Source organism: Phocoena phocoena, chromosome 8 (genome assembly GCF_963924675.1).
Source record: "Phocoena phocoena chromosome 8, mPhoPho1.1, whole genome shotgun sequence".
Lineage (NCBI taxonomy): Eukaryota > Metazoa > Chordata > Mammalia > Artiodactyla > Phocoenidae > Phocoena > Phocoena phocoena.
This window is the reverse complement of record NC_089226.1, coordinates 44,200,426-44,226,296: the sequence shown is the minus strand read 5'-3', so window position 1 is coordinate 44,226,296 and position 25,871 is coordinate 44,200,426. Positions and strand designations below refer to the sequence as shown.

The following is a 25,871-nucleotide window of genomic DNA, read 5'->3' as shown; positions in this document are numbered from 1 at the left end:
AAATGTTCGCTAAAAAGAAATGACTGCCTATGTTATGTGCCCAGCCCATTTTATGTGGATGACATGTTCTACCATTCCTAGAGAGCTCAACCTGCTACTCTAGTTTTCAAATCTCATTCAGGTTAGTTATCACTAGATGGCAGCATTACTTTCACCTCTTACCTGTGAAGGTCTCAAACATAATTAACTGAAAATTCCAAGCATAATTTTTTAAGCTATAAGTCTATTTTAGATGAATATGTATAAATAATACACAGTTTGGTCCTTGCTATGGACTGAAGGTTTGCGTTCCCCCAAATTCATATGTTGAAACCCTAACGTGATGGTATTTGGAGGTGGAGCCTTTGGGAGGTAATTAGCTTAAGATAAGATCATAAGAGTAGAGCCCCATGATGGGATTAGCACCCTTATTAAGAAGAGGAAGAGACCAGAGCTCGCTCTGTCTCTTCCACATGAGGATACAGCAAGAAGGCAGCCATCTGCAAACCAGGAAAAGGGCTCTCAACAGACACCAACTCTGCTGGCACCTTGATTTTGGACTTCCCAGCCTCCAAAACCGAAAGAAATAAATGTTTGTTGTTTAAGCCACCCAGTCTATGGTATTTTGTTGTAGCAGCCTGAACGAAGCCAGTCCTATAAGAAAGTATGCCATTTAAAGCAAGTTTTAAAAGAATGTAGTATCTGGGTATAACAAGTGCATGACCATTTTCTTAAAATCTCAAACACTTTATTTTTTAATATTAAATCTGTTACCTAATAACTATTCTTCTTGGGCTAGTTAACTGTCCTTATCCGTAAAGTTGAGAGGAATAAAATTTTCTTATCCATAAAATTAATATAATATAATATGATATGATATAATAATCCTAGCTTGCAAGACTTCTGTGAAAAGTAAAACTGGTCTAAAAAATGCAAGCACTATATAAAATTAATTTATTGATTACGGTCACTGTATCACATCCTTTCTCTAAATGGTCTCTTCTGTGCTTCCATAGTAAGTGTTATCTATTCCACTTACATTATTCATTCAAGATATATTTATTATGATATGCACATATCACAAGGCACCAGGAGTTCAATAGTGAACTAAAAACAAAAAATGCCTTCTTCCTTAGGATGTTATATTTTGGTAGGGGAAACAGATATTAATCAAATAGCTACAAAACCAAATGTAGATTGTAACCAATACACAGTGACCAATGCTGTGAATGAGAAATACAGAGTATGAGCATGGCTAACAGGAAACGCAATCTAAATAGGAAGATCAGGAAGGCTTCCTTGATAAGTGAAAAGTGAACTGAGATCTGACGGGTGAGCAGAAGTCATCTAGGAATGAGAAGGACATTTGTGCAGAAAAAACCAGCATGAGAATGGATGTGTGGCAAATGGGAGCCTGGTGTATACACGAGAAATTAATAGTAGGCCAATATGGCTGGATTGGAAGTGGAGGAGAATACAACATAAAACCAGAAAAGCAGGTAGGGCTAGACCCTGATGGACTTGGTAGGTCATATTAATAATGTGTACCTTTATCCTAAAGTCAATGCAGAGCACTGTGTTTTGAGTAGGGAGGTGGTAAGAAGCAATTAGTATTTGGTAATGATAACTCTGAATGAAGTGTGGAGAACAAGTTGGAAGGACATAATTTGGGCAATGACAATACTTTGTGTAGTTAATCATCACAGAAGTGAAATTTTGTTTGAGACAGGGACTACATTTTATGGTAATTATATCTGAGCCTTACATATAGAAGGGATTCAGTTTCAACTAAATATTTATTTATCAGTAAATTTATTTTGCTAAATAATTTCCTAAAACATATACATCTAAGATTGGAGAACTAAAAGGGTCTAACCCACATCCCACCGTCCACCCAGTGACTAACCTCTTCTATAACAGCCCTGACCAAAGGTAACCCACCCTCTGCTGAATGTGTCCAGAGACAGCAGACTGTCCTACTGTCAAGGACTTCTATTTTGTTTTCTTACACTTACATGAAATCCATGTCTCTGTAACTTCTACCCACCAGGCTACTCTGGATAACAATATTCCTAAATAGACATTAAAAAACTGAAGGTAAAAGTAGGATGGTTTCCTAGCTCGATCTTGTTTCCTTCAGGCTAAACACAATTCTTTAGGCCTCTAAAATTCTTGATATACATTTAAGACTCCCACATCATCTCAGTGACCTTTCCCCATTCACCAGAATTCAGTACTTAAGATCATGCTCTCCCTCACCAAGGACACCGTCCACGGCCTGCTGATTCTAAGACAGCGTTATATTGTGGGGCAACCATGCAGCATAATGGCTCATCTTGTGTTTGCAACAATTTTCTCACATGACTTGCTATCAAGCAACAAAGAAAGAGAGGTGTGAGAGAGCAGGTACATAAATGTAAGAATTTATTGGTGTCAGCCCATTATGTTATACTGGGTGTGAATGCCGTATTTTGATACTTTTCCTTCCCAATTTTACCTTAGCTGAATATTTTACAAATTCACGTTTCCTCATCTTCATCCAAGTTCTTGACAAAGCTATTAAATTGTAACAAAATTCTGTTGAAATAGTTGACTCTAGAGAGGACTTGAAAACTACTTTTTCTGGTAAATTAACTTTCAAATGAACATTTTGCTCTCAACTCAGCAATTTTAGGGAAATATAAAATGACATTCTACATGTAAATATCTATGCAAAACTGGTGTTCAACGGGATTTGAAAAGGCCAGAGTAGTATTAATAGTAAGCTTTAATAATTGGTCCGTTTTCTAGCTACCTCTTGGTGGGTCAACAATTAATCATTTCCAGGAAAAAATAAAAATAAATGTTATCATAGAGGTTTATTAAAGATTTTATATTGTGATTTGGCATTTTGCGTTTGTCAAAAAGTATGTAAATTTGTATTCATTAAGGTCAATTCTGTGGACTCTTTTCCTCCAAGGAAATATTTTTAATCAAACCAAATGAAGCCAATTCAACACCTAATTCTTACATATTTTATAATCATAGAACTTAGCTCTTTCATGGGGCCTTACATATCATCCAGGCCAACCGTTTTGCCTCTATTTGCACTGTTGGTTCGTAAAGACACAAAGGACTAGAACCCAGGCCTCCATTTATCCTTTTGCTGTTACTTCCCTGAGAACAGGACAGGTCACTCTCCAAACAAGAGATGTGAATTCAGATGCCTTATATAACTCTTTCCAAACCATAATACTTTCTTACTCTTTCAATTGCGTAGCCTCTTATCCAACCCGTAGGTTTTCCTGTCATTTTGTGTAAATCTTTACCTAAGAGTTCCATAATCTAACTACACATTGAATTCACTTGAGGGACTATTTAAAAATAAACATATCTCTGTTGTACTTCCTGAAATTCTGATTCCTTAGATCTGGAGTGGGGCCCTCGGGAGGTACAAGCAGGCTTGGCAATCACTGTTTTAGAATCCACTTTGAAGGCAGACAAACCTGAGTTTTAAGCACTTCTATTAGTTGTGCGGCCTTAGGTAATTTTCTTACCCTTTCTGTCTCATTTTCCTCGTCTATAAAATGAAAAGAATCACCCCAAAGGGTAATGGTATTAAATGAATATATATATACTAAGTGTAGTACACAGCATAGAGTAAGAAGTAAATAGAAGCTATCATCCTGGTCCCTGGCCATCCGCAAATTAGGTCTAGTTACAGAATTTAAATGCTCTTATGGCATAGTTTCCTGAAAATCACTCTTTCCAAGCCTGTCTTTTCATCCTCACCTCTCATTATAGTTGGAGCTGTGGAAGCTGAGCTTTATTCCACTCAACTGTATCTAAAGAAGACAAAGAGAGTTCTAGGTAACTCGTAGGTGTGCAATAAGTATATGGCGGATGATGAATGAGTGCGCCTCTGAGAGGATCCTTCAATGCCCTCATTTTGGAAATAAAGGAAAAAAGAATCAAAACCAAAAGCGATTACCCAAGAGATCTGGTTAACATCCAGTACCAGAGCACAGGACCTGCTCTTTCCTGCACACATCTCCCAGGATATCAACTCTACCTCCACACCTCCAGCACCCACCCTTCTAGAGACTGGGATCAACTGTATGGAACTGAGCAACACGCAGTTTGAAGGAAACCCTCAGGGCCACTGTAGCTCTCTGATAAGACTGGATAAGTCACCTAGTCCAAACTTCTTTTCGATCCAACTTGTATTATAAGCCTGTAAATAAGCCAAATTGATGATGCCATAAGGCCAGTCAGCTATACTTTCTATTCTATGACTCAGTTCAGCTCCTGGATGCATTATCCAGACCAGCTATTCCAAGCTTTCCCTGCATATCTCAGGTGCCGACCCACAGCTCGTGCTGTGGCCATTCCTTCGCTTTGTGATGGCTTTCCACCTCTTCCACCCACTTCCGTGCTAACTACCAGATGAACTCTTTATTATTCTTCAAGTCTCAGCCCGGGGTCATTTTCTCTCTTAGGCCTTGCTAGGGCCACATCTCCGACAGTATCCTCATTTACACCTCCAAATATTTCCCTTTTTCAAATATCCTGAAAAATTTGGAGCATCTTTCTCAAAGCTTCCCTCCTGCCTTTCACCATACCTCCTCTGGAACACTTAACCCACTATATTGTAATGGTTTACCTATTTATCATATCCTTATCTCCCCCACAAAGCTAGCAAGTGGCAGCATAGTAAGTGGACAAGCCCAAACTGCCTCTTACCCTTGGGAACCTCAAAAATGCATGGTCAATACTAAAGAAAATTATTTCAAAAAAATACTCCTTGGGGAAAATATTCCTTTAGCAGTGAAAGCCAAAGAAAGTGGTCATGAGGCAAATACAGGAGCAAGAAGAGACAACCCTGGGCTTCCCTGGTGGTGCAGTGGTTGAGAGTCCGCCTGCTGATGCAGGGGACACGGGTTCGTGCCCCGGTCCGGGAAGATCCCACATGCCGCGGAGCGGCTGGGCCCGTGAGCCATGGCCGCTGAGCCTGCGCGTCCGGAGCCTGTGCTCCACAACCGGAGAGGCCACAACAGTGAGAGGCCCGCGTACCGCAAAAAAAAAAAAAGAAGAGAGAACCCCATAAAGTAGTCTATATGATTTCCAAGGCAATGGTAGGAATTTTTTAATTGTCTTTATAGTAACCAAAAGGGTTCATGGCAGAAAATCAGAACAATTTATTTTTCCTCTATCTATAAATCAAAACTGTGGTTCTAATTTAAATGTTTAGTTTGTACCATTAATATATTATGATAAGGATATGAATATAGAATATGATGAGCATTCCATGGGGGCAAGATTGCACTTAAGAATAAAAAAACGACATTTCAACGAAGGGCTACTTCAAAAGTGGATTACCTAACTATTTTGATAAGGTTTCGTAAGGAAACAATAATGAATAACATGTCATGAGCAACCAGAAAGTCGTTAATAATAATTGGAGTAATTATTTCTTAACATAATCCCAATATAGACTACCAATTCAGTGCTCTTGGGGTATATCCAAAAGCTCAAGAATGTCCCTTCATGCCATAATAAAAAACTGTAATTCATTCCAAATGATCCTAGCTGGTTTCTGTCAACTAACTGCCTTGGAGACTTTTAACTATGATGTAATTTTTGACTCAAGTTGACCTTTCTTCCCATCTATAAACTGGTTTTTTTAAAAAAACAGTGTCTCTAAAAGAAGCTATCAGTTCCAAAGAAGGAAGCTGGGGGAAAAATTTTTTCCATATAGCTCAAGGGACCACCAAAAGTAGAGTGTCCATCCTGACACTTTATCCAGATATCCTTATGCTTAACTCAAATCTCCCCTTTTATATGTCATCATCCTTCATTCTACCTTTTCTAGAAATGAACTTTCTTCCATTTTCAGTGGGAATGTGGTCTTTTCTTAAACATCTATTATGAATTGGAAGGAAATGTAGCTATTACAGAGAGAGATGAAAGCAAGATGGATACATGGTATAGTTCTGTCCTGATTTTGTCTACCGTGTCTTTCCTGTACCAAAAGCCCAGAGAGCAGAAGAGATTCACTTCTAGACTATGTGTCTGTCTGGAAAAGTTAAACTTCAACATAAATGGCAGTCAGAACTGCATATGAACACGTTCATGGGTTTCTAAAGGCAATGCTGTCTACTGAACAGTCACCAGATTAAAAGGTATGAAATTCTTACCACAGCTAACACCTGTGACCTCTACCAAGGTCACTTGTCTCCAAAACCTAGCACTGAAGAATTTAACAGAACAGTAATAAAAATGTCCTCTACTTTCCCTCATGGAATTGTTCTAAAAGGTAAAAACATATAAAGTAAAAATTATCTGACCTCTTTAGCTGACAAACATTATTAAAATGGAATTTTTAAAATTCATCTATGACATCCCTGTGGATATTCACACCTATCCCTTTTCCTCTACTCCTTTCTAAGGCCCAACAACAAGGGCCTCAAGAGTTACAGAGCATTTGATTGCACGTCATTGTTACATTTTCCTCCTCCTACAGAAATGATCCATGCACAGGGGAAAGCACTGAGGAGTGAAATGTATTTTGCAGAGATTGGTTGGCTAAAAAGCTGAGAAAGGCCTTGTTTCTCCTACATCACAAGTCCAGCATATCTGATCACAATTACTGAGTATTTAGCCACCTCTAAGCTACTCTTCATCAGAAACAATCATTCTTGTATCTTTCTTCTTCATCTTCACACCACTTTCAATTTCTCAATATTCCTCCTAAAATTTGGAAGCCAAAACAGATATACTAGTAACCTGAGCATATGGAGTAATTTTTGGAATACTAGTAACCTGAGCATATGGAGTAATTTTTGGAAGGAAACAATACTCATAGCAATAGTACCCATTCACTTGGTTAGAATTTTAATCAGAATATCCATAATGACATGTATTAAAACTCGTATATTGAATATAAGATATTCAAAATTAAGATTTTTCTCGCACGTCTGTCAAGCATAACCTACTTTTAAACATATCTATTTTATAACTGCCGAACTCAATCCTGTTAGTTAATAACATTTTTAATTGAAACTATAAAAGTGTCTTTAAGTTCTATCTTTGTCTTTGAAATACTAGCACTGTTAGCTAACTCAGCATCTTTCAACCATAACTTCCAAGCTTGAATCAAGTTCACTTTCTTCCAGTCTTTCTTTGAAGAAAAAAAAATATATGTATAAATATAAAGATAAAGATATATATATATATACACACTGTCTCCAAGAAGTTATCAATTCGAAGAGTAAGAACTCCGGATGCATTAAAATGGCCCAAATACCTAACAGAGTAGGTAAAGTAAAGATGGACTGGATGGATAGATCATTTATTACAGACCATTTACTTAAACTTTCTGATACACACATATTTAAGTATTAGACACTTCTGACAAAGTCTTCAGTGTTTAATTGGTCAACTTACAGTGGCCATACTAGCTCATCTGCTGGTAGAACAATACATTAAATCAAATACAAGATGATATATTGCTATAAGAGAGAAGATGTAAATAAAGTTTAACCTTTTTTCCCTAAAAAACTAACATTAAATAAGACCAAAATATCCCATCTTGGGCCTTCATAAAAAAGGAAAATAGCAAACCAAGGGTAAATTTCTAAGATACTCACTGCAGTACAATCTGTGATACAAAGAACAGAACTAAAAAGGCCAACAGTGGAGAAATATAAAACAAATTATCATACACATTATGGGATACTATGTAGCCATTAAAAATAAGATAAATTAAACTTGTGTAATGGAAATGAAATAATAATATCTGTGACATATTTTTGAATTAATAATATACATGCATATAAATGTTTATCTACATATACAGGCATAAATATAGATAGAGAAATTGACATAGATTTTATATATACAGTTGGTTATCTCTTAGAAGTGAAGTTTCTAATTCTGTGTCATCAGCATTCAATATAGAATGATACGTGTCTTCACATTATTAAAAAAATTTGCCAAATAGGGCTTCCCTGGTGGCACAGTGGTTGACAGTCTGCCTGCCGATGGAGGGAACACAGGTTCGTGCCCTGGTCCGGGAAGATCCCACATGCCACGGAGCGGCTAGGCCCGTGAGCCATGGCCGCTGAGCCTGCGTGTCCGGAACCTATGCTCCGCGACGGGAGAGGCCACAGCAGTGAGAGGCCCGCGTACCGTAAAAAAAAAAAAAAAAATTGCCAAACAAATGGTGAAGAAAGCAAACAGGGGCCTTGCACAGACCCATGAAGACAGTGTGCTGTGAACTGAGGTACATGTTTAAACACTCTGTACCTAACATCAGAAGCATAGTTTTCTAACTCCTTTGTTTTTACAGAGAGGATTCACTGCTAGTGACCTATAAAATTTGTTCTCTTCACGTGAACTTCAAACTTTGGTTTGCTTGATGGAAAGTTTTAAAAAGCCCAAGAAATTTGGAGCTACAATTTGAAAACTACTGCCAATTGAAAAGCAATTAATTGTGAGCTTAAATATTTCTGAAACCATAATGAAGAAAAAATGTATACTATAATTTGCAAACTATCTTTTTAAATACTTCAGAATTGATACATTGCACAAAATTAGGCCTCAACACTTCTCTTAGTTACTGGAAACTTTTAGTCATTAGCAAACGTTTACAAGGAGATTGCAATATTAAAACATTCTTAACTTCAACAGTGTTTCCTGAAAGAAATGAGTCTAGCATTGTCATGAATTTGTCTACTATAACTTGCCATTAGAAAGAAGGGAAGTAACACAATCTGTGGTTTCACACTGATTTCTTTTTCATCTTACTTAATCCTTTCCTCAAAATAATAATAATAATCCTAAAAGAGAGAAACGAGGTTAAACTATGCCAAATTCCCATTTGCATAGTTACACAAAGTTACACAAAAAGACTTACACATTTTGTAAGTCAAAATGTTTCAAAATTGAAATTTTCATGTAGTTCAATCTAATAATATAATTCTCAATTTAAAATTGAGGAAACTAGGTTTTGAAGATTTCAATAAAGATACAGTTATTGAGAGGTAAAGTCAAGATTTCAACTTAGGTCAATTTGTCCACAAAATCCATGTTCTTTTCACTACATTATACTTTTGCCATTGATACTCTGAAATTTTTACAGATATTACTTTTTATTTGAAATTGAAGCTAATAGTCGCTCTGTGCTAGGAAAAAGCAATAGCAGGCACTTGGTTTTGATAAGAATTAGAATGAATGTCACGCAAGACTTTAACAAATTAAATTTCATATATATAAAATTTGTGGGTTGAACAAAGTATATTTTCTTCTTTAAGCATGACACACTCAAGCTTTAAAACCAGTACAAGTCTAAGACTAGTCTTCTTCAGGCAAACCAAAGTTAAGGAAACCTTGTAGATCCATTATGATCCAGGAAACTAAACTTTTCCAAGATTTTCATTTGACTCATTTATCACTCTCTTAAGTTTTAAAAAATGTACAAACAAGATCAAAATAACTGAACAGTTCAATGATGGGTTCTACATAGTCCAAGCTAAGGCCCTAACCCCAGAAATTTCTATTGTAGGTAACAAACGTAATACAGAGAATGCCCAACAACAAATGCCATTTCTCAGGTGGGAGAAGAACTTCCTTACTGAAGCTCTACATTCTTGTGGTTTAATATGAGTCATTTTTTTTTCCAGTTGGAATCCATTAATATAGACTACTGATGATATTTGCTTGGTTTTCCCTTTAGATATTCTGAGCTATGGAAAAAGAAGAAAAGAAAAATGTATCTTCACCTATGTTTGCACAACTCTTAGCACTTTACAAATGTGCTTCGGAGCCTGTGCTTTTCAAACCAAGAGAATTAACAAAGCTCAGAGGCTCAAAGTAACTTAACAAAAGTAACTTGGCCAAGGAAAATCAGTGAGAACTAAAAACTCTCTCATCACCCTATCTCATCAGTATTTTCAAGAGACAGTTCTTATTTTCTTGCTCCACAACTGTCTCTTCTTAGGGCATCCTTGAAATCATGTTCCTATAGGAGGTGGGGTGACAGGGAGTTCACTCAGGATAAGATGTTAATTGAAAGGCGCATAACAGACAGTATACTGGGGGAATGGAAGTCAACAAAGAGAACCAAAAGTATAGCCCGGGGGTTCGAGGGGAGGGGAAGAAACTTGTATAGATCATTACCACTTCAGATCCTTCCAATAGACCTGAGCATTCTAAGATTATATTAAAGAAAATTACTTGAAATTTGAAATTGGCTATTTGATAACACTATCATAGGAAAAATGACTATAGTCAGAAAGGCATTTGCCATAAATCATTTCTTAAATTTATCTTGGCGTTGACCTACCTATTTTTTAAAAATCTCAGGTGTATAAGATGCTTTCACTTTGTGTACATCATTCATCTCTTCTTGCCTTAAACTATGTCAGACCTCTGGGATTCCTGATATGTGTCTGGAGACTTTAACCATTTCCAAATCCATGAAAATCATCAAAGCATGCAACTTTTCCCTATAAAATATGTGTTGGATTCATCTATCCATAGATAGGAGTCATTGTCAAATTCAACTTTCCAGCTTCTAAAAATGTAAACAAATTCTACTGATCATGGAATAACCATCTTCTTCTTTATCTACTTTTTCTTTAATCCCATTGCCAGAACTGAAAAGAAACTACATTTCACAAGACTATTTATTACATCGACATTTATCACATCACAAAGCTGCATTAAGACATGGATACTAAGAAGTAAGGTAGGCTCACTCTGCCTTTAGGTAATTTACTCTTATACTAAAGTCTCACTCTTAGTTCATGCCTTGGCAATTATTAATTACAACATGTCACAGCCCTTTAAGATCCCACTTCAATAATCAATACTGGAGTAAAGCATATTAGGTTAAGGGCCACTTGTTGCTTTTCTGTCATGAAAATGAAATCTCATTTCTTTGTCCAAACTGTCCTTTACGACTCCCAAAGGAGCTCTGTTAGAGTACCAATGGCTGGAGCCTTAAAAGCTGGGAGGAATGAATAGGAGACAGAAACAATATGTAATAATAACCATTATGTTTTACATCTGTGATGCTTTCAATTCTTCAAAGTAGTTGCCTGTTAAGTCATACCTAATCCTCAGTACAACACTCTGAGATAAGTGGGATCATTTCATCCTGTTTTAATGGGAGTACAGAACAGTTAAGTGAATTGCTGTATATGAATATGAAGGATGAGAGAAAAGGGAAGGAAAGAGGAAAGCTGGCATTTTTGGAACTCATTACATCATAGGCTTTGTGCAAGGTACTTTAATCCATGAGCAAATTATTTATAATTTCTGTGCTTTAGCTGCCTCTTTTGTAATAGAACCTACCTTGTAGACTAGTCAGGACTCTGACACTGAATGTATAAAGAATTTATCATGTCTGGCCCATGAGAACATTTTAGTGAATGTTGGCTCTAGCTATTATTGAGGTTACTTCTTTTAATTGTCTTTAAGGTTCACAGTAATCTTGTGAAATAGGCATTATTACCCTGTTTATCTGCTGAAGACTCCAAAATTCAATGAAGATTAATACAAGCTTTTCTGAATAAAATGCGTTCTACCTCAAGATAAAATTCCACTCAGCAATCATAACCAAGTTGCCACAAATTTTGTGCCAATTACAAATAGCAACTGACAGGCTTCCTTTGTCCACAAGGATTGGGGGTCAGCCAGAGGCCAATCAAAGGAAAGGAAAAGTCTCTGTCTTAATGCCATCTGCCATTTGCTCAGCAAATTCCTTCCATCTTTATATTTCTCTGAATTCCTTTTAGTATTTTCATTGATAAGCATAAATAATTTCTATTACTATTTACTATTAATAGTATTAATACCATTAATGCTAAATAATATTACTCAATATTTATAGTAATGCTATCTTTTACTAAGCACATATGCACCAAGTGCTAAACATTTCACTTGCATTTTCTCAGGGAATCTTCACAACTAACCTAAGAGGAAGATGACTTAAACTTAGTCTCAGAGAAGTAAGAGATAAATGCCTGAGCCAGGGTTCAAACTCATATCCATATAGCTCCAAAGCTTATGATATTGTCAATAAGGAATTAAGGATGATTGATTTTCCTCCATAGAATTACCTAGGCATTTTTAAAGTCAATTTTATGATCAACACAATGCTTAGCATGATGAACTAGAAACACTGACTAGAGTTTGAAGAACTACTGTCCACATTCAACTTTGCACTGATTCCATAAAGAAGGCATTTCCCAATACTAAATCTATCGAATGAGATAAATGAACTAGAACAATACCTAAGGTGCCTGTAACATTCTGCAGTTCTACAAGCTTCATTCCCTCAGGCTGGGTGATCCCTAGGAAAAAGCATACAGCCTCCAGGATTATGAGGAAATAAATTTCTGTTGTTAAAGCCACCCACTCTGTGGTCCTTTGTTATGGAAGCCTGAGCAAATTAATGCAGTAGGAATCAGTTAGGATGAGGTATATAAGTCTGCTTCAGGTTTAAGAATAATCTATACACTATATTCTTATCTTTACTTATTAATACAAAAACACACAAACATACATACAAACAGTCTTACCCAGAGCCACTGTGGTGGGATGCATAAGAACCTTGGATAAGAGTAGAAAATTCCAGGCTCTAACCCTCTGTGTCTCAGAACCTCCCTGGAGGAGCAGCGTGATTGAGGGTGTGGTCTTAGTATGAGACAAATGTGGGCTCAAATTGGGCTTCTCCAGTTGTTAGTTATGTGACCTGGGGGAAGTTACCTAACCACTCAGAATCTGTTTCTCACTTCTGTAAAGTGATCATTCTTATCCTCCAGGGTTATTATAAGGATTAAATTAAATATGTAAGGATTAAATGAGATTATAAAAGAGCAAAGAAATAACTGTGTCTGGTACATAATATGTGATTTACAAATGGTTATAGTTGTTATTAGGTTGAATCACATCAATGGCTGATATTGGATTTTTTTTTTTTTTCTTTTTTTGCGGTACGCGGGCCTCTCCCGTTGCGGAGCACAGGCTCCGGACGCGCAGGCTCAGCGGCCATGGCTCACGGGCCCAGCCACTCCGCGGCATGTGGGTTCTTCCCGGACCGGGGCACGAACCCGTGTCCCCTGCATCGGCAGGCGGACTCTCAACCACTGCACCACCAGGGAATCTCTTGAATTATTTTTCTTCTATCAAAATGACAATTACATATGGTTCAGCCTACAGTAATACTAATATTGCCTAGAGGCAGAAGAGCCAATGGTTAAGAGTACAAGTTCTAGAATCAGGATGTTTGGGCTAGAGATCTGGCTCTGTCACTCACTAGCAAGTTACAGAGCTTCTTTAATTCAATTTCTTACCTGGAAAATTAAGAGTTAAAAATATCTACTCCATAGGATGGGTGAAAAGATTAAATTAATCCAAGCAAAGCTCTTAGAGTAATACCTGGTACTTAGTCCTCAATGAATGCAATCCGCTATTGATACTATTAATAAGGAAATGAAGGAAGTAGATTTGAAAATCTAAGAAATTAATTCCAAGTTCCAATTCTATGCTATTTTGGATGGTATTGATAAAAGAGAATTATACATTGGGTATTTAGGTGAATATAACAAAGAGGTTAATCACTGTGCTAAAATTCTGCCAAACATCATGGAATCAGAAAAAATTTAAATAAAAATAAATCTCATAATCCTTAACAATTTGTCAAAAACAACTGTAATACTGGAAATATATGTTATCTTGGGTGTAAATCAATAATTTTTCATAACTTCTTGAATTGCTCAACATCTTTAAATATCATTTCACATGAGATGAAAAACTAGTGGTCTACAGAGTATGGCGTTTAATGTGTCTTGCATATATCTATAGAGTTGTTAATTATAACAGGCTGAATATTGGACTGACAGGAGCAATGAACCAGGATAGTGACCAAGCCACTAATCGAGTGAGTAATAATGAGCAAATCACTTCAACCTCATTTTTCTATTTGGGAAAATGAGGAAGAAATCTAAGTAAAGATTACAAAGCTCTCTTTCAAGTGTAAAATTATATGAATCTCTATTGTAAATGGATTAAGTACATAATGGTTGCATCAATGTAATGTAACTCATTTCACCTGTCAATAAACAAGAAGTAAATTGTTTTCAATAGCAGAATGTTAAGAATAAACACAAATAAACAAACAAAACCAACTTAGTTAAAAGCATCCTCTGAATTGAAACCACAATATTCTGTGCAATAGAAGGAAAGAGTTAATGATCAAGCCTTTTCTGAAAATGACAGGAGGCATACAGGAGGCATATATTCCTTCTCAGCAGAATTAAAGCTGCCTAGGCCAGCTGTAAAACCAACAGTGACTTAAAATCCTAGGTCTGTTTGTCCAGAGACTCCAATCTCCAACCTTAAGAAACTCACATGACATCAGACTTCTGTCTCTGAAAAATGTTAATTATGATACAAGTCTTAGGACTCTTGAGAGGGTAAATTGTTAATGTTTCTAAATCACTTGAAGCATAATGATTGACCAAAGAAAGATCATCATTGTAAGATTAGAAAAAAACCTCAATGCTCACAACTTTCTTCTTCACAACTTCTTACTGAGATACCAATCAACATAGGTATCTCAATAAGAGTTTAAAAACAAGAAAGAAAATATCCTCATGACCATGTAGCAGATCTAAAATAATAATTGTGAGATAAAGCAAAAAAAAAAAATTAAATTCTCATCATGGCACCGTGAGAAAAACTAGGCTTTTCTTCCCCAAATATTAGCTTTGGGGAAAAATATATAAAACAAAGACTAATTGAATCTGGTACCATAAAATGCATTCTCTTTGCAAATTAAAATGTTTATATCAATTAAATTATATCCTTTAATTGTTCAAATGTCAGAAATGGAACTCAGAAATAGGTGAACATGAATATGAAGGTTTCTATACTATAGATAGTATCCCAAGTTAAATTGCCCCAACATTTCAAAAAATTTAGGAAACTGAATTTCTCAGAGTCTGTCACAACACATTAGTATTTGCTATTAAAGTACTAAATACATTTTCCATTCTTTGAAAATAAATAAATCAAGACAGATTTCAACTTAAGTAATCAATGGAGTCCTTTGTTTAAAACATCCTTATGGGAAGGTGAGGAAAGTTATTGTTTGGTTTGTTTGTTTGGGTGTTTGTTTTGGCTTTCCTCAAAACACTTTTTTTCCCTCTTAGCTAATTTTAAGATTCCAATATTCACAGCATGTCATAATTAAACATCTCCTAGGAAGTGCACAGTCTGATTAGCACATTAACTCAGGCATAAACCAGCCGTGACCATGTTGCCTCCAGGCCTGGGTCAGCCTAGTCTGGGAAAAAACAATTCTGCTGAAAACTCCTACTAAGACATATTAAATCCCAAAATTATTTTATCTTCCATCATTTGAGATCTTCTTTTCCCTTAACCCTTAATTTTGGGCTGAGAACAGTCACCAAGGCTACTAGTAATAAAAATGGATACTCCAGTTCTGAATTTTACCTTCATTCTCAAAGGCTCCCACCCCAGAAAGCTAGGAAGATTAGGGAAAAGTCAGAGATATTTTTATAGTTATATGCCAATAACTAGAGTGCACAACTTCCTACCCAATATTAACTCCTGTTCAGGAGAGAGGGAACAAGAGGACTACCCATATGCTGATGTCTTTTTATTGGGCTGATTGGTGACTAGTTGCTTGCCTTTAAGCAAAACGATAAATGCATTTGGCCATGAAGGTAGGAAAATCTCCCCCCACCACAGCCAACACATATACTGTCCAAAATGGTACCCACTAACCACACATGGCTATTGAGCATGTGAAATGTATCTAGGGCCACAAAAGAGCTGAATTTTTAGGTTCATTGATTTCATTAATTTAAATTTTTTTTGAAGATTTTTTTCATATGGACGATTTTTAAAGTCTTTATTGAATTTGTTACAATATTGCTTCTGTTTTATGCTTTGGTGTTTTGGCTGCCAGGCATGTGGTATCTTAGCTCCCTGACCAGGGATTGAACCCAAACCCCTGTATTGGAAGACGAAGTCTTAATCACTGGACTGCCAGGTAAGTCCCTTAATTCAAATTTAAAAGCTGATATTCATTTGTGTTATAGGAAAATCTTTAAATATGTTTGGAACAACTTGGGTATGTGAATACACGTTTTCATCTGTAAAATTTTATGAACTTTAAACACAGGTCAAGTATTTCTGATGAAAATTTAGTGACTGAATTGTGATGTACATAAGTGTAAAATATACACTGTATTTCAAGAACAGGCAAAAATAATGTAAAATATCTCAGTAATAGTTTTAAAAAATACTAACCACATGTTGAATGCTTCAATCTATTACAGTACTTTGGATATATTATTTTAAATAAAATATATTGTTAAAGTTAAATGCCACTGGCTTCTTACTTTTTTGAATTACTACTGGAAAATTTTAAATTACATATGACTCACATTATATATCTATTGGGCAGCACTGATAAAGAGTAATACTAACCAGTAACAGAAATATCTGAGATGGGCCAGTGAAGTGGTTTAGACAATCTGTGTAGTATGAGGGAAAAGCAAAAGGCCAGAGAGCACTGCATTCAAATCCTAGCTTTGACACTGACCACCCAAAGGAACCTGATCAAATCATTCATTCAGATTCCTCAGCCTACACATCCCCAGGTGCAAATGGGAAGAATAGTTTCCTAGCTCAAACACAGCACTTGTAAAGTGACTAGTATATCATCAGTATAAATAAACAGTTGAATAAATCATCTTTCAACAGAAAGCAGAGATTTCAGACCACTACAAAGAATTTACTGCTTCTGAATGTCTATGTCTTCCTGCAAATGAGCTATATCCTGCGGACCCTTTATTCCTATAAGACTAGTACAAGTTTATTATTACCTTACATTTTACAGATGCATAACAGCAACCTTAGACTAAAGGCTATTATCAAAATGTTCAACAAATGGAAGTACTGTTTCCATTTGTGTTTTAAAGTGGTAGCAATCAAATTCATTTCCAGAAATACCATCACAATTTTTATGAACTTAAAATTTACCTAAAAGGGACTTATAATATCAGAGTACCTATGTCCTTTTCAGGATTCCTACAGTTCTATCATGGTGGGACCATGTTCTTGTGGGTGCTTGGTAGGCTCTAAAAAACTGCTCTAAGGCATTAAGTTCATAATATATAGTTATTAAACATGTAAAACATGGGAGCCTGCAATATTTATTTTAAAATTAATTATATCTCATCGTTATACTGTATTTCTTTGCAATTTGAAAAATGCCTGCAAATTCTTATACTATGCAACAATGCCACAATCATCAAAAGATTAGAAAAGATAAGCCAAGGACAAATAAAATTAAATACTCCTTCATTAAACAAGAGTCAAACTATAGATAGAGTTCCTTTTTCAGTAAAAGTACAGATGATATCTATTCCAAATGGTGTAGATAAATTAATGACTAGAAAATTCAGATAGGTGATTACTGAAAAGTGAGACTTTGTAAGTCATCTTTCTTCCTTCGCCATGATGCCAAGAAGAAAAGCTATTCCTTTCCACTATGACTTTTCATAAAATGTTGACTCCTGACTTGATGGGTCAACTCACTATGGTCATTCTTATGTTTCCATGAAAACTAATTTACAACGACCTTTCTCTCCTTCAGTCTGCCTCTTGCATTTTTTACTCATAGTCTTCCACTGAGTCCTTTTATCATTTTTGTCTTCATTCAACTGATTAATATTTATTGAGCCCCTACTATGTGCCAGCTATTCTGTAGGCCTCACCATTGAACCTCACTAGCCTGTCATATTATTCAAACAAAACCACTGAAGTGGGATGAGGTAGAGAGAGGTGAAACATATATTTTTTAATTAGTTGGGTTATATATGTGTGTGTGTGTGTATTCTTCATATCTGACTTGTCACCAAAATAAATTTGAAGCTGTTACACAGCATCCAAACTCATAAAAAATTAACTTGTTGGTTTCCAACATAATTAATTTTTAAATAAGTTATCATTTTAGCTTATACAATGTCATAGAGCTGAAATCCGAAGTTCAATTATGACATTCCAAGTTGTCTAGGCTTAGATTTTATATTATTACAACTACGTCCTGATCAAGATTTACCATTTTTTAAAGGCAAATTTTACCATCGTAACTCTCAAGAGTTTTCTCCAAGTTGTTCATAAGTTATATAATAGGTCAGATATAGCTCCCACTGAAAAACCTCATGTTTGCTAATTTATACCTAAGGGGGAATGTTTAGGAAACAAAGTAACATGATAGGCCAGTAAACCTTCCTGTGTTCCTTAGAGAAAATTTTTTCTTAACTTGTTTATTGAATTAGTTGTTGGAGTTTCCATTAGACAGTAAGCAACCTGAGGGCAAAGGGGAGGTGTTACTCTCTATGTGCCCATTTGAAAAGTAAAGGTTTCATGACAGTTTTCTGGATGGCTGGATGTCAGGTTGGTTGGACAAAAGAAAGAAACATTCAGATTTAGGAATCTGCAATAAAATGAGTTTAATCTTTGAGACTATGTTTATCAATCCATCAGTTGAAAATACAGATGTTGGGTGATTATGATGTGTCAATGTAGGTCATCAAATTGTAACAAATGTATCACTCTGGTGTGGAAGGTTGATAATGGGAGAGGTTATGCATGTGTGGGGATAGGAGAACATATGGGAAATCTCTGTGCCTTCCCCTCAATTTTACTGTGAACTTTAAACAGCTCTAAAAAAAATTCTTTAAAAAAACAGTTGTTAAACTTTAAAAATATCAACTGTGTGAACAACAGATATTGAAGATAGTACCTTACTGTATAAAATGAAATATACATCAATTAATTCAGCCTCAATTTATTGCAATCTTAATATGTGCCAAGCACTACTATAGGAGCTGAGGTTTAAAGATAAATGAGATCTGTAACTGTAAAGCAGGAAATGGAAGGCTGGCTCCACTAAATTCATCTGAACTAATCAGAATTTTAAATAGTCATTAAACCATGAAAAAAAAATGCATCTCCTATTTAGAATGTATTTTCTTCCCCAGTGAAAAGGAATGACAAAATCTGCTTTTTTCAGATGCCCTAAGATTTTTCAATATGTTTTATATTTTTTGCTTTTGCTTAGAAAAAGCTGTCTCCTTGTATTGTACAAAGTAAGATGTCCTCAGTGCCACTGCCTTTTGTTCAGGAGACAAGTAGGAAGGGAAGGAGAGGAAGAATAAGAACAGAAACATCATGGAATGGAGAAAAGAAAAATATTGACCTGAGATAAATCAGAGCAAAGTTTTGCACAATATCGTTCTCCTATTAGACCAGAGCACTGGGACCATAAGCAGCCGTTAACCTAGGGCAAGCCGCTGAGAAATGCCCAGAAGTGAATAACCGCCTTAGACACATACTTTGTGAGAACTGACAGTAAAAGGAAACAGTGCAGAAATTCTCTGTAAGTTGATGGGCGGGCTGAAGTCTTGATTTAGTAAAAACTAAAATCCTGTCATGGGTTGGTCCTCCAAGTGAAGGAGACCTCAGGACTCTTTGCAGCTGGCAAGGAGTAGCACTTTTCTCAGATACTACTAGCCCAACAGTTCACTTTAGAAGATACTATCTTTGGCTCTTAAAAGAGTCAGTCGTTTTAACTTGGACCGGTATAAATGATAAATCATGAAAACTTGACCACTTTAGACAGTAACAAATGTTTCTGAAATGAACAACCCTCCTGGTGTTTCTTTAATGAATGTAAAAACTGACCAAGCTTTGTAGCATCCTCTGCCCACATTAAAGCCATTCCACAGGTCAACCAAGTCCCACTTACCCCCAACATCTGGTGGAGGTAGTGATACTCTGGCCCTTGGTTATACAGCAGGAAGGTTTTCCAGAAAAGCAGGACATTCAGGGACAGCCAGATAAGCTAAATCATACGAAGGGTGAGAGAAAAAAATTAAAAATAAACATTACCTGATGAATGGACACCCCAAGTACATTCATTGGACACAGTACTTTCAATGGAACCTCAATTAGTCATTGCAACAAAGTATTATTGGAAGAGAAGTTGGGAAATTTATTCTCTTCCGGGCTTTCATTTCTTTCCCTCAAAATAATTACTGAGAACCTACTCATGTTTCAAGCCCAGGGAAATAAGAATGAGTAAAACAGAAATGTACCTGCCTTTGGGGAGTTCACATTTTATGAGAGAAATAGACATTAATCAAATAAACTCATGAAAAAATATATAAATACAGGCTATCAGGCTGTGCAATGGCCCAGGGGTAGGGGTTGATGGGGGAGGCTGGTGAGCTCAAAAGGCTGAGAAAAGGGCTTCAATCTCCTCTCTAACAAATTAAAAGGAAGTTATGATGCTCTCCAAAGCCTTTCCTGTTCTGATGTTTTTTATGACTCTAAAACTCATATTATTTAACATGGATTGCAATAGTTACGGCTTAAGATTTTTATGATATGTTTAGAAAGTGAAGTGAGATTAGGAAAGAAGTCCAATCTTATTTCCTTAGCATTTCAAAGCTGTTTGAGGGTGCTACCAGAAACATGCAAGCAGGTGTTAAGATAATTTTTTTTGGCCTCCTGGGACACTTCTATTTAAAACTTTAAGAACAATCAAATAACGCAAACATCCAGGAATTATTCTGTTAATGGCTGCATTCAGGAAATGCCACACAATAAAAAGACAAATAATATAAATAATAGACAAGCCCGTCCTTTGAGAATGTGTACTGTCTTAGCAGCACATTGGTAAATTCCTACACACCTCAGATTATTGGGGGGAGTTGCCAACCATGGCTCCATTTGGGGTCTAAAGTTTTACAGCTCAGAATGCAGGGAAATTCTAGTTCAACAATGGCTCCATGGTGTAGAGGAGGAGCATGGGTATTGGCTTCTGGGAATCTACTACTTAATGCCTCTGAGACCTTGGGCGAATTTGTTACTGTCCATGTGCTTCAAATTCCTCGTGTATAAAATTAGGAGGAAGGCAAGAATGGGCCTACCTATCTTACAGAATAGATCTGAGGATAAAATAATGAAAAATAATCAGAGAGGGCAGAGAGAGAGGGGAGAGGAAAGGTAATGAGTTTCTGTAGAAGCTGAAGGTAATCAGTATTTCTTACAGTTATTTTTGTGTTAAAAGTAAATTTTCTTTAATGAGCACAGCAATGGTATTTTTGTTTATTTGTTTGTTTTTCATTTAAAACATTGTCCTTACTAGCAGTAAAATTTGCATAGTCTGTGTTGGTTTCCGTTTAGTTTTTGCTTTTTGAAAGTTTATTTGTCTATGATATTCAGAAGTTTGGAAAAGGGTTCTATGTAGGGCAACTCCGAACCAAAGTTCATTATCATTCAATTTTATTCAACAAACTTATTGAGCCTCTTCAGTCTGGCATTCTTAAATTGCCTTCACATTAGCAAGACTTATTTTCCAACAAAGTATCTGATCCTTGAGGGCTTCAGCTTCTTCAGTATTTCTCAGGGAATTGACCCAGCTGTGTGAGTGCATGGTAGACATTCCTAAAGGCCGTAAATGGTCTTTCCCAGACTCACTTTCTAAACATATATTAAAAATCTTAAGCCATTACTATTGCAATCCATGTTAAATAATATGAGTTTTAAAGTCATAAAAAACATCAGAATAGGAAAGGCTTTGGAGAGCATTCTCAATTGACCAGCAAGCTGAAAACCACTCAGAGGAAAACCTATCTGACCTCACTCAGCCCCTGCACACCTGAGATTAAGCATCTGGGATGCAAACAGGTCTCCTAAAGATCGCAGTTATCCCCTTGCAGGACAAAATGAGACTAAGAAATGAGCGACATCACCACGTCCCGGGCGTTGCATGTTGTTAAACTTCAAAAATATCAATTGTATGAACAATAGATAATGAAAAATAGGACTTTGCTGTATAAAATAAAACCAACAGAAGCAATCTGGAAAAACAGCAAAAGGCGGGGGGCGGGGGGGAGAGATGTTTAAATGGTTAAGGAAGAAGCTGTGCTCACTAACAGCGATCTCTTCTCCCTTCCTCCACATCCGCTCTCCTATCAAAAGTGTAGGAAATTTGCCCAGCACTTGGAGGAAGGGAGGAAGCGGATGATTATCTCCAGGTATTCCCGGCAGAAAGTTTTTGTTAGTTGAGAATGTTTGCGTTAGAGGCAAAACTTCCAGCTCCCCACCCGCGTTCGCTCAGAGAATGAATCAAAATCGCTGTCCCAGAGACAAAACGCCGGGAGAGCCTCGCCCGCCATCCTACCAGGCAGAGGTGTTTAACCCCTTCGTTGGCCAGCCAGCTCCTCCAGGACACAGCCATGCCGCCGGCCCCGCCGCGCCGCGCTCTCCGCCCGCCAGCCCGACAAGCAGCGGCGGCCGCCGGGGCAGCGGTTACAGTGGTGCGTGCGGCCTGCGGGGGGGGGGCGGGGTGGGGACGGAGGGTCAAAGACTGAATGGAAGCCCGGCGCCGGCGCCGCGCCAGGCCGGGCGGGGTATGCGCCCCGGTGCCGGGTCTCCCGAGCGCCGCGGACTCGGCCCTCGCGGGGTCTGCGATGCGCCCTCCGGCCGCCAGGACCCCCTGCGCCGAGCGCGCGCTCCCCGGCTGCGCGAGTCCGCCCCGCCGAGCCGGCCCCTTTGTGTGGGGGCGAGCCTGTTGCTGTGGCTGCCGCAGTGCAGGATGTCCTGGGCTAGGATCTAGGAGGCGTCCCCCAGCAGCCTCAGCCCGGCCTGCCCCGCTCCGAAAGACCCACCAAGATGTGGAGACTGGTACTCAGACATAGAGTGGACACCCTCGCTGCCCCCTTGGACACACACACCTAGTCCTTTTGGACTGGTCGTTCCCCCCACCCCCAAAGGTTCCTCTCAGAGAGCCTTGGTAAGGAAATTTGAGCCGGAAATTGTCTTTTGTGTACTAGCGTTCCCCTTCTCCCGCCCATCCTCAGCAACTCATCCCACCCCCAAGCAAACGCCCCCGTCACAACCCTTACCTAAAGCCTCCCTCTGCCTCCCCCTTCCTACCCCCCATCCCTAACACCGATGCAAAGCTTTTAAAAAAACTTCTGAATAAAGAGCCCTGCGGAGAATTAGACAGTGGTAATGATTGCACAACTTTGTGAATGTACTATAAACCACTAAATTGTACACTTTAAACGTGAATTTTATGGTATGTGAATTACATCTTATAAACCCATTATTTTAGGAAAAAATAATAATAAAAAAAATAAAGAGTCCAGGGAGTTAATGGTTAAAACTGACGTAATTCTCAGGGGCTCTAGGGAAGCTCAGATTCACTCTATTTAGAAATGTGTGTTTTACTACCTAGTATCAGAGTCTGTTAAGTAATAAGAATCCTCTCAAACTTGTACCAGAGGCCCGGTGAAGGGTGATTAAAGTGTGGAATGTTCACAGGCTACCTAGCCTACACTGCAACATATCAGTATTAGGGAAAAAACAAAAAATCATGCATATGAAAGAATGTCCAACGCAAAGTAAGTGTTGAATAAATGTTTGTTAAATCAGGAACTTTCTCAACTCTAGCAACTAATAAGTGGCAGAAAAAGTAAACCACTAATAGCCTAATCTCATGGCTTTCAAGCTCTTTTTTATTTTAGTGAAATACATTTTACAACACGTGCTATGATATATAATTATATTAAATTATAATATATAATGTATAATTTCATAAAAATCATACTTCCTTTACTACATGCAGTGTACTTATCTCAATTAATTCCGTGAACTGATTAATGACTGCAACCCCCAGTTCAAAACACGAATAAATCAGTATCAAATCCCAGTTAGAATTCACAAAGTGCTCTAAGAGTCCTGCCATCACTTTGACATACGACTTTCCTGTTTCATGCATGATCTAAACATGAAAACTGCCTCAGATCTTTCTGGGGCTAGGGATTGTATTATTTATGAATAACACCCTGTTCTTATTGACCATGTGATACCTGAGGACAAGAAAAAGAGCACAGGGAGTACCCAGGGGTGTCACCACTGGAGGCAGGTCAAATTCTGGGACATGCTGGTATTCCTCAAATTCCCCCCCTAAGAAACCATCCTCCAACCACAATTTCAATCGATGGGAGGTGGGGAGATTCTGGCACAATGGTCTGGTTCTTCTCATGAGTTGAGAGGAGGGAAGCAACTGAAGAACAGTAGAATAAAAGACAATTTTTTTTTTAAGTTTAACTACTTCCAAAAAAAAAAAATAGACAAAAATAATGGATCCAGCTCTTACTATGTACTTACTGTGTCAGCCACTGTCCTGGGTACTTCATATACAAAATCTCACTTCATTCTCATAACAGCTCTACATGTGGATGTCAGTACCCTTACTCCAGAGTTGAGGAAACCGAAGCTAAAAGAGATTAAGAAACTTGCCTGAGCAGGTGGGGAGAATGGGCAGACGTTGGTTAAAAGGTACAAACTTCCAATTATAAGATGGATAGTTTGGGGAGATCTAATACACAGCATGGTGATTATAGTTAACCATATTGTATTATATACTTGAAAGTAGCTTAGTGAATAGATCTTAAATATTCTCTACACACACACACACACCACACAAATGGTAGCTATGTGAGGTGTTAGAGGTGTTAGCTAAAGCTTGGATGATACTTATTTCCCCATATATAAATGGATCAAATCAACATGACGTACACTTTAAACTTAGACAATGTTGCATGTCAATTATATCTCAACAAAGCTGGAAAAACATTATGTTAACTGGAAGAATACGAACATCGCAATAAAGATGAAAAACAATAAAAGAGAAGAGAAATCTGTCTGAGATGACAAAACAGGCTTTTGCTTATAGTTCAAAAAAACCCATAATCAGATCCTTTTCTGAACTCTTTTGTACCATGATAGAATGCTATACAAACATTGATTATTATATTTATCACTATTATTTTATAGGAGCTCTGTAAAAGGGGACTAGGTCCTAACTGTTTATGTTGCCTTACAAGGATACAGTACTGCAAGCTATCCCCAGGGGACAGAGCTATTGCCATGTTGTGCAGGAACTCTCATTACTGAGGTTCTTTTCAATATAATTTTCTCTAGGCCCGACGGTTTAGTGCAAGTAGATACCGTCTTTCCCAAGATAAGGAAGGCTGTCCTTGAAAGGAATGAAGAGAGAATCCTGTAGCTGTATCAGTATTCCAAAGATCATAGCAACAACAGCAAGAATAAAAATCACACTTTTACCAGGAAAAAACTTCACAGGAAAAAATCAAATGACAAATACCTTTGCTCTTGGCTGAAATAATGTTAAAATAGTAATGATCATCCTACACTGATTATAAACTCTGTTTGGCAGTTTGAGATGTTCTTGATCTATTATTTATTACTTACTAAATACAGAAGCTTTGTTTTTTGGTAGACAGTGTGCCTCAAAATATGAAATCCATGGGGAAAAACTGATAAAAGTTTCCCCCTTTGGTCTGCTTCATTAGTCGGCTTCTTTATGTATCAGTTCAGAGGCACACCTTTGCCATGAAGCTTTCCCTAGCCCACCTCACCTCTATGCTCACACAGACTCATCCTGTAGTCTGCATTCTTCAATGTGTTTATAATACTCCAAACACATGATCATTACTCCATTTTCCACATATTATTTTAGTTGTATGCATGTGAGTGTGTTTGTCTAATTCCCCTCATCAACTGACCTCCTCAAGGACAGGGATCTTGTCTTATTTAATTTTTATTCCAGGACTTTGGACAAAGATTGTTACATAGTAGGAACTTCAGAATGTTTGATATATGAATGAATAATAGTTAAGTATATTATCCTTCTTTTTGTGCCTCTCTCAAACTCCAGTTTCTCAAATGTAACTTTCCAATAATGTAAGAAAAGTTTCTGCTTAGCT

At 37.3% G+C, this 25,871-nt stretch overlaps 1 protein-coding gene across 2 annotated transcripts in view; it reads right to left on the bottom strand.

Annotated features, from left to right (window-relative positions):
- NOX4 (NADPH oxidase 4) overlaps positions 1–22,415 on the bottom strand; it is a 146,026-nt gene extending 123,611 nt beyond the window's left edge. The window contains exons 1-2 of one of the 2 annotated variants that reach the window (XM_065883297.1): positions 22,256–22,415; positions 19,814–19,909 (exon numbers count right to left, since the gene is read on the bottom strand). In XM_065883297.1, coding sequence (XP_065739369.1) covers positions 19,814–19,909; positions 22,256–22,312 — 153 coding nt within the window. In that variant the 5' untranslated portion in view covers positions 22,313–22,415. The remainder of the gene's footprint in view (positions 1–19,813; positions 19,910–22,255) is intronic. The other variant, XM_065883298.1, reaches the window with a different exon arrangement.
- Positions 22,416–25,871: the final 3,456 nt, after the last annotated feature.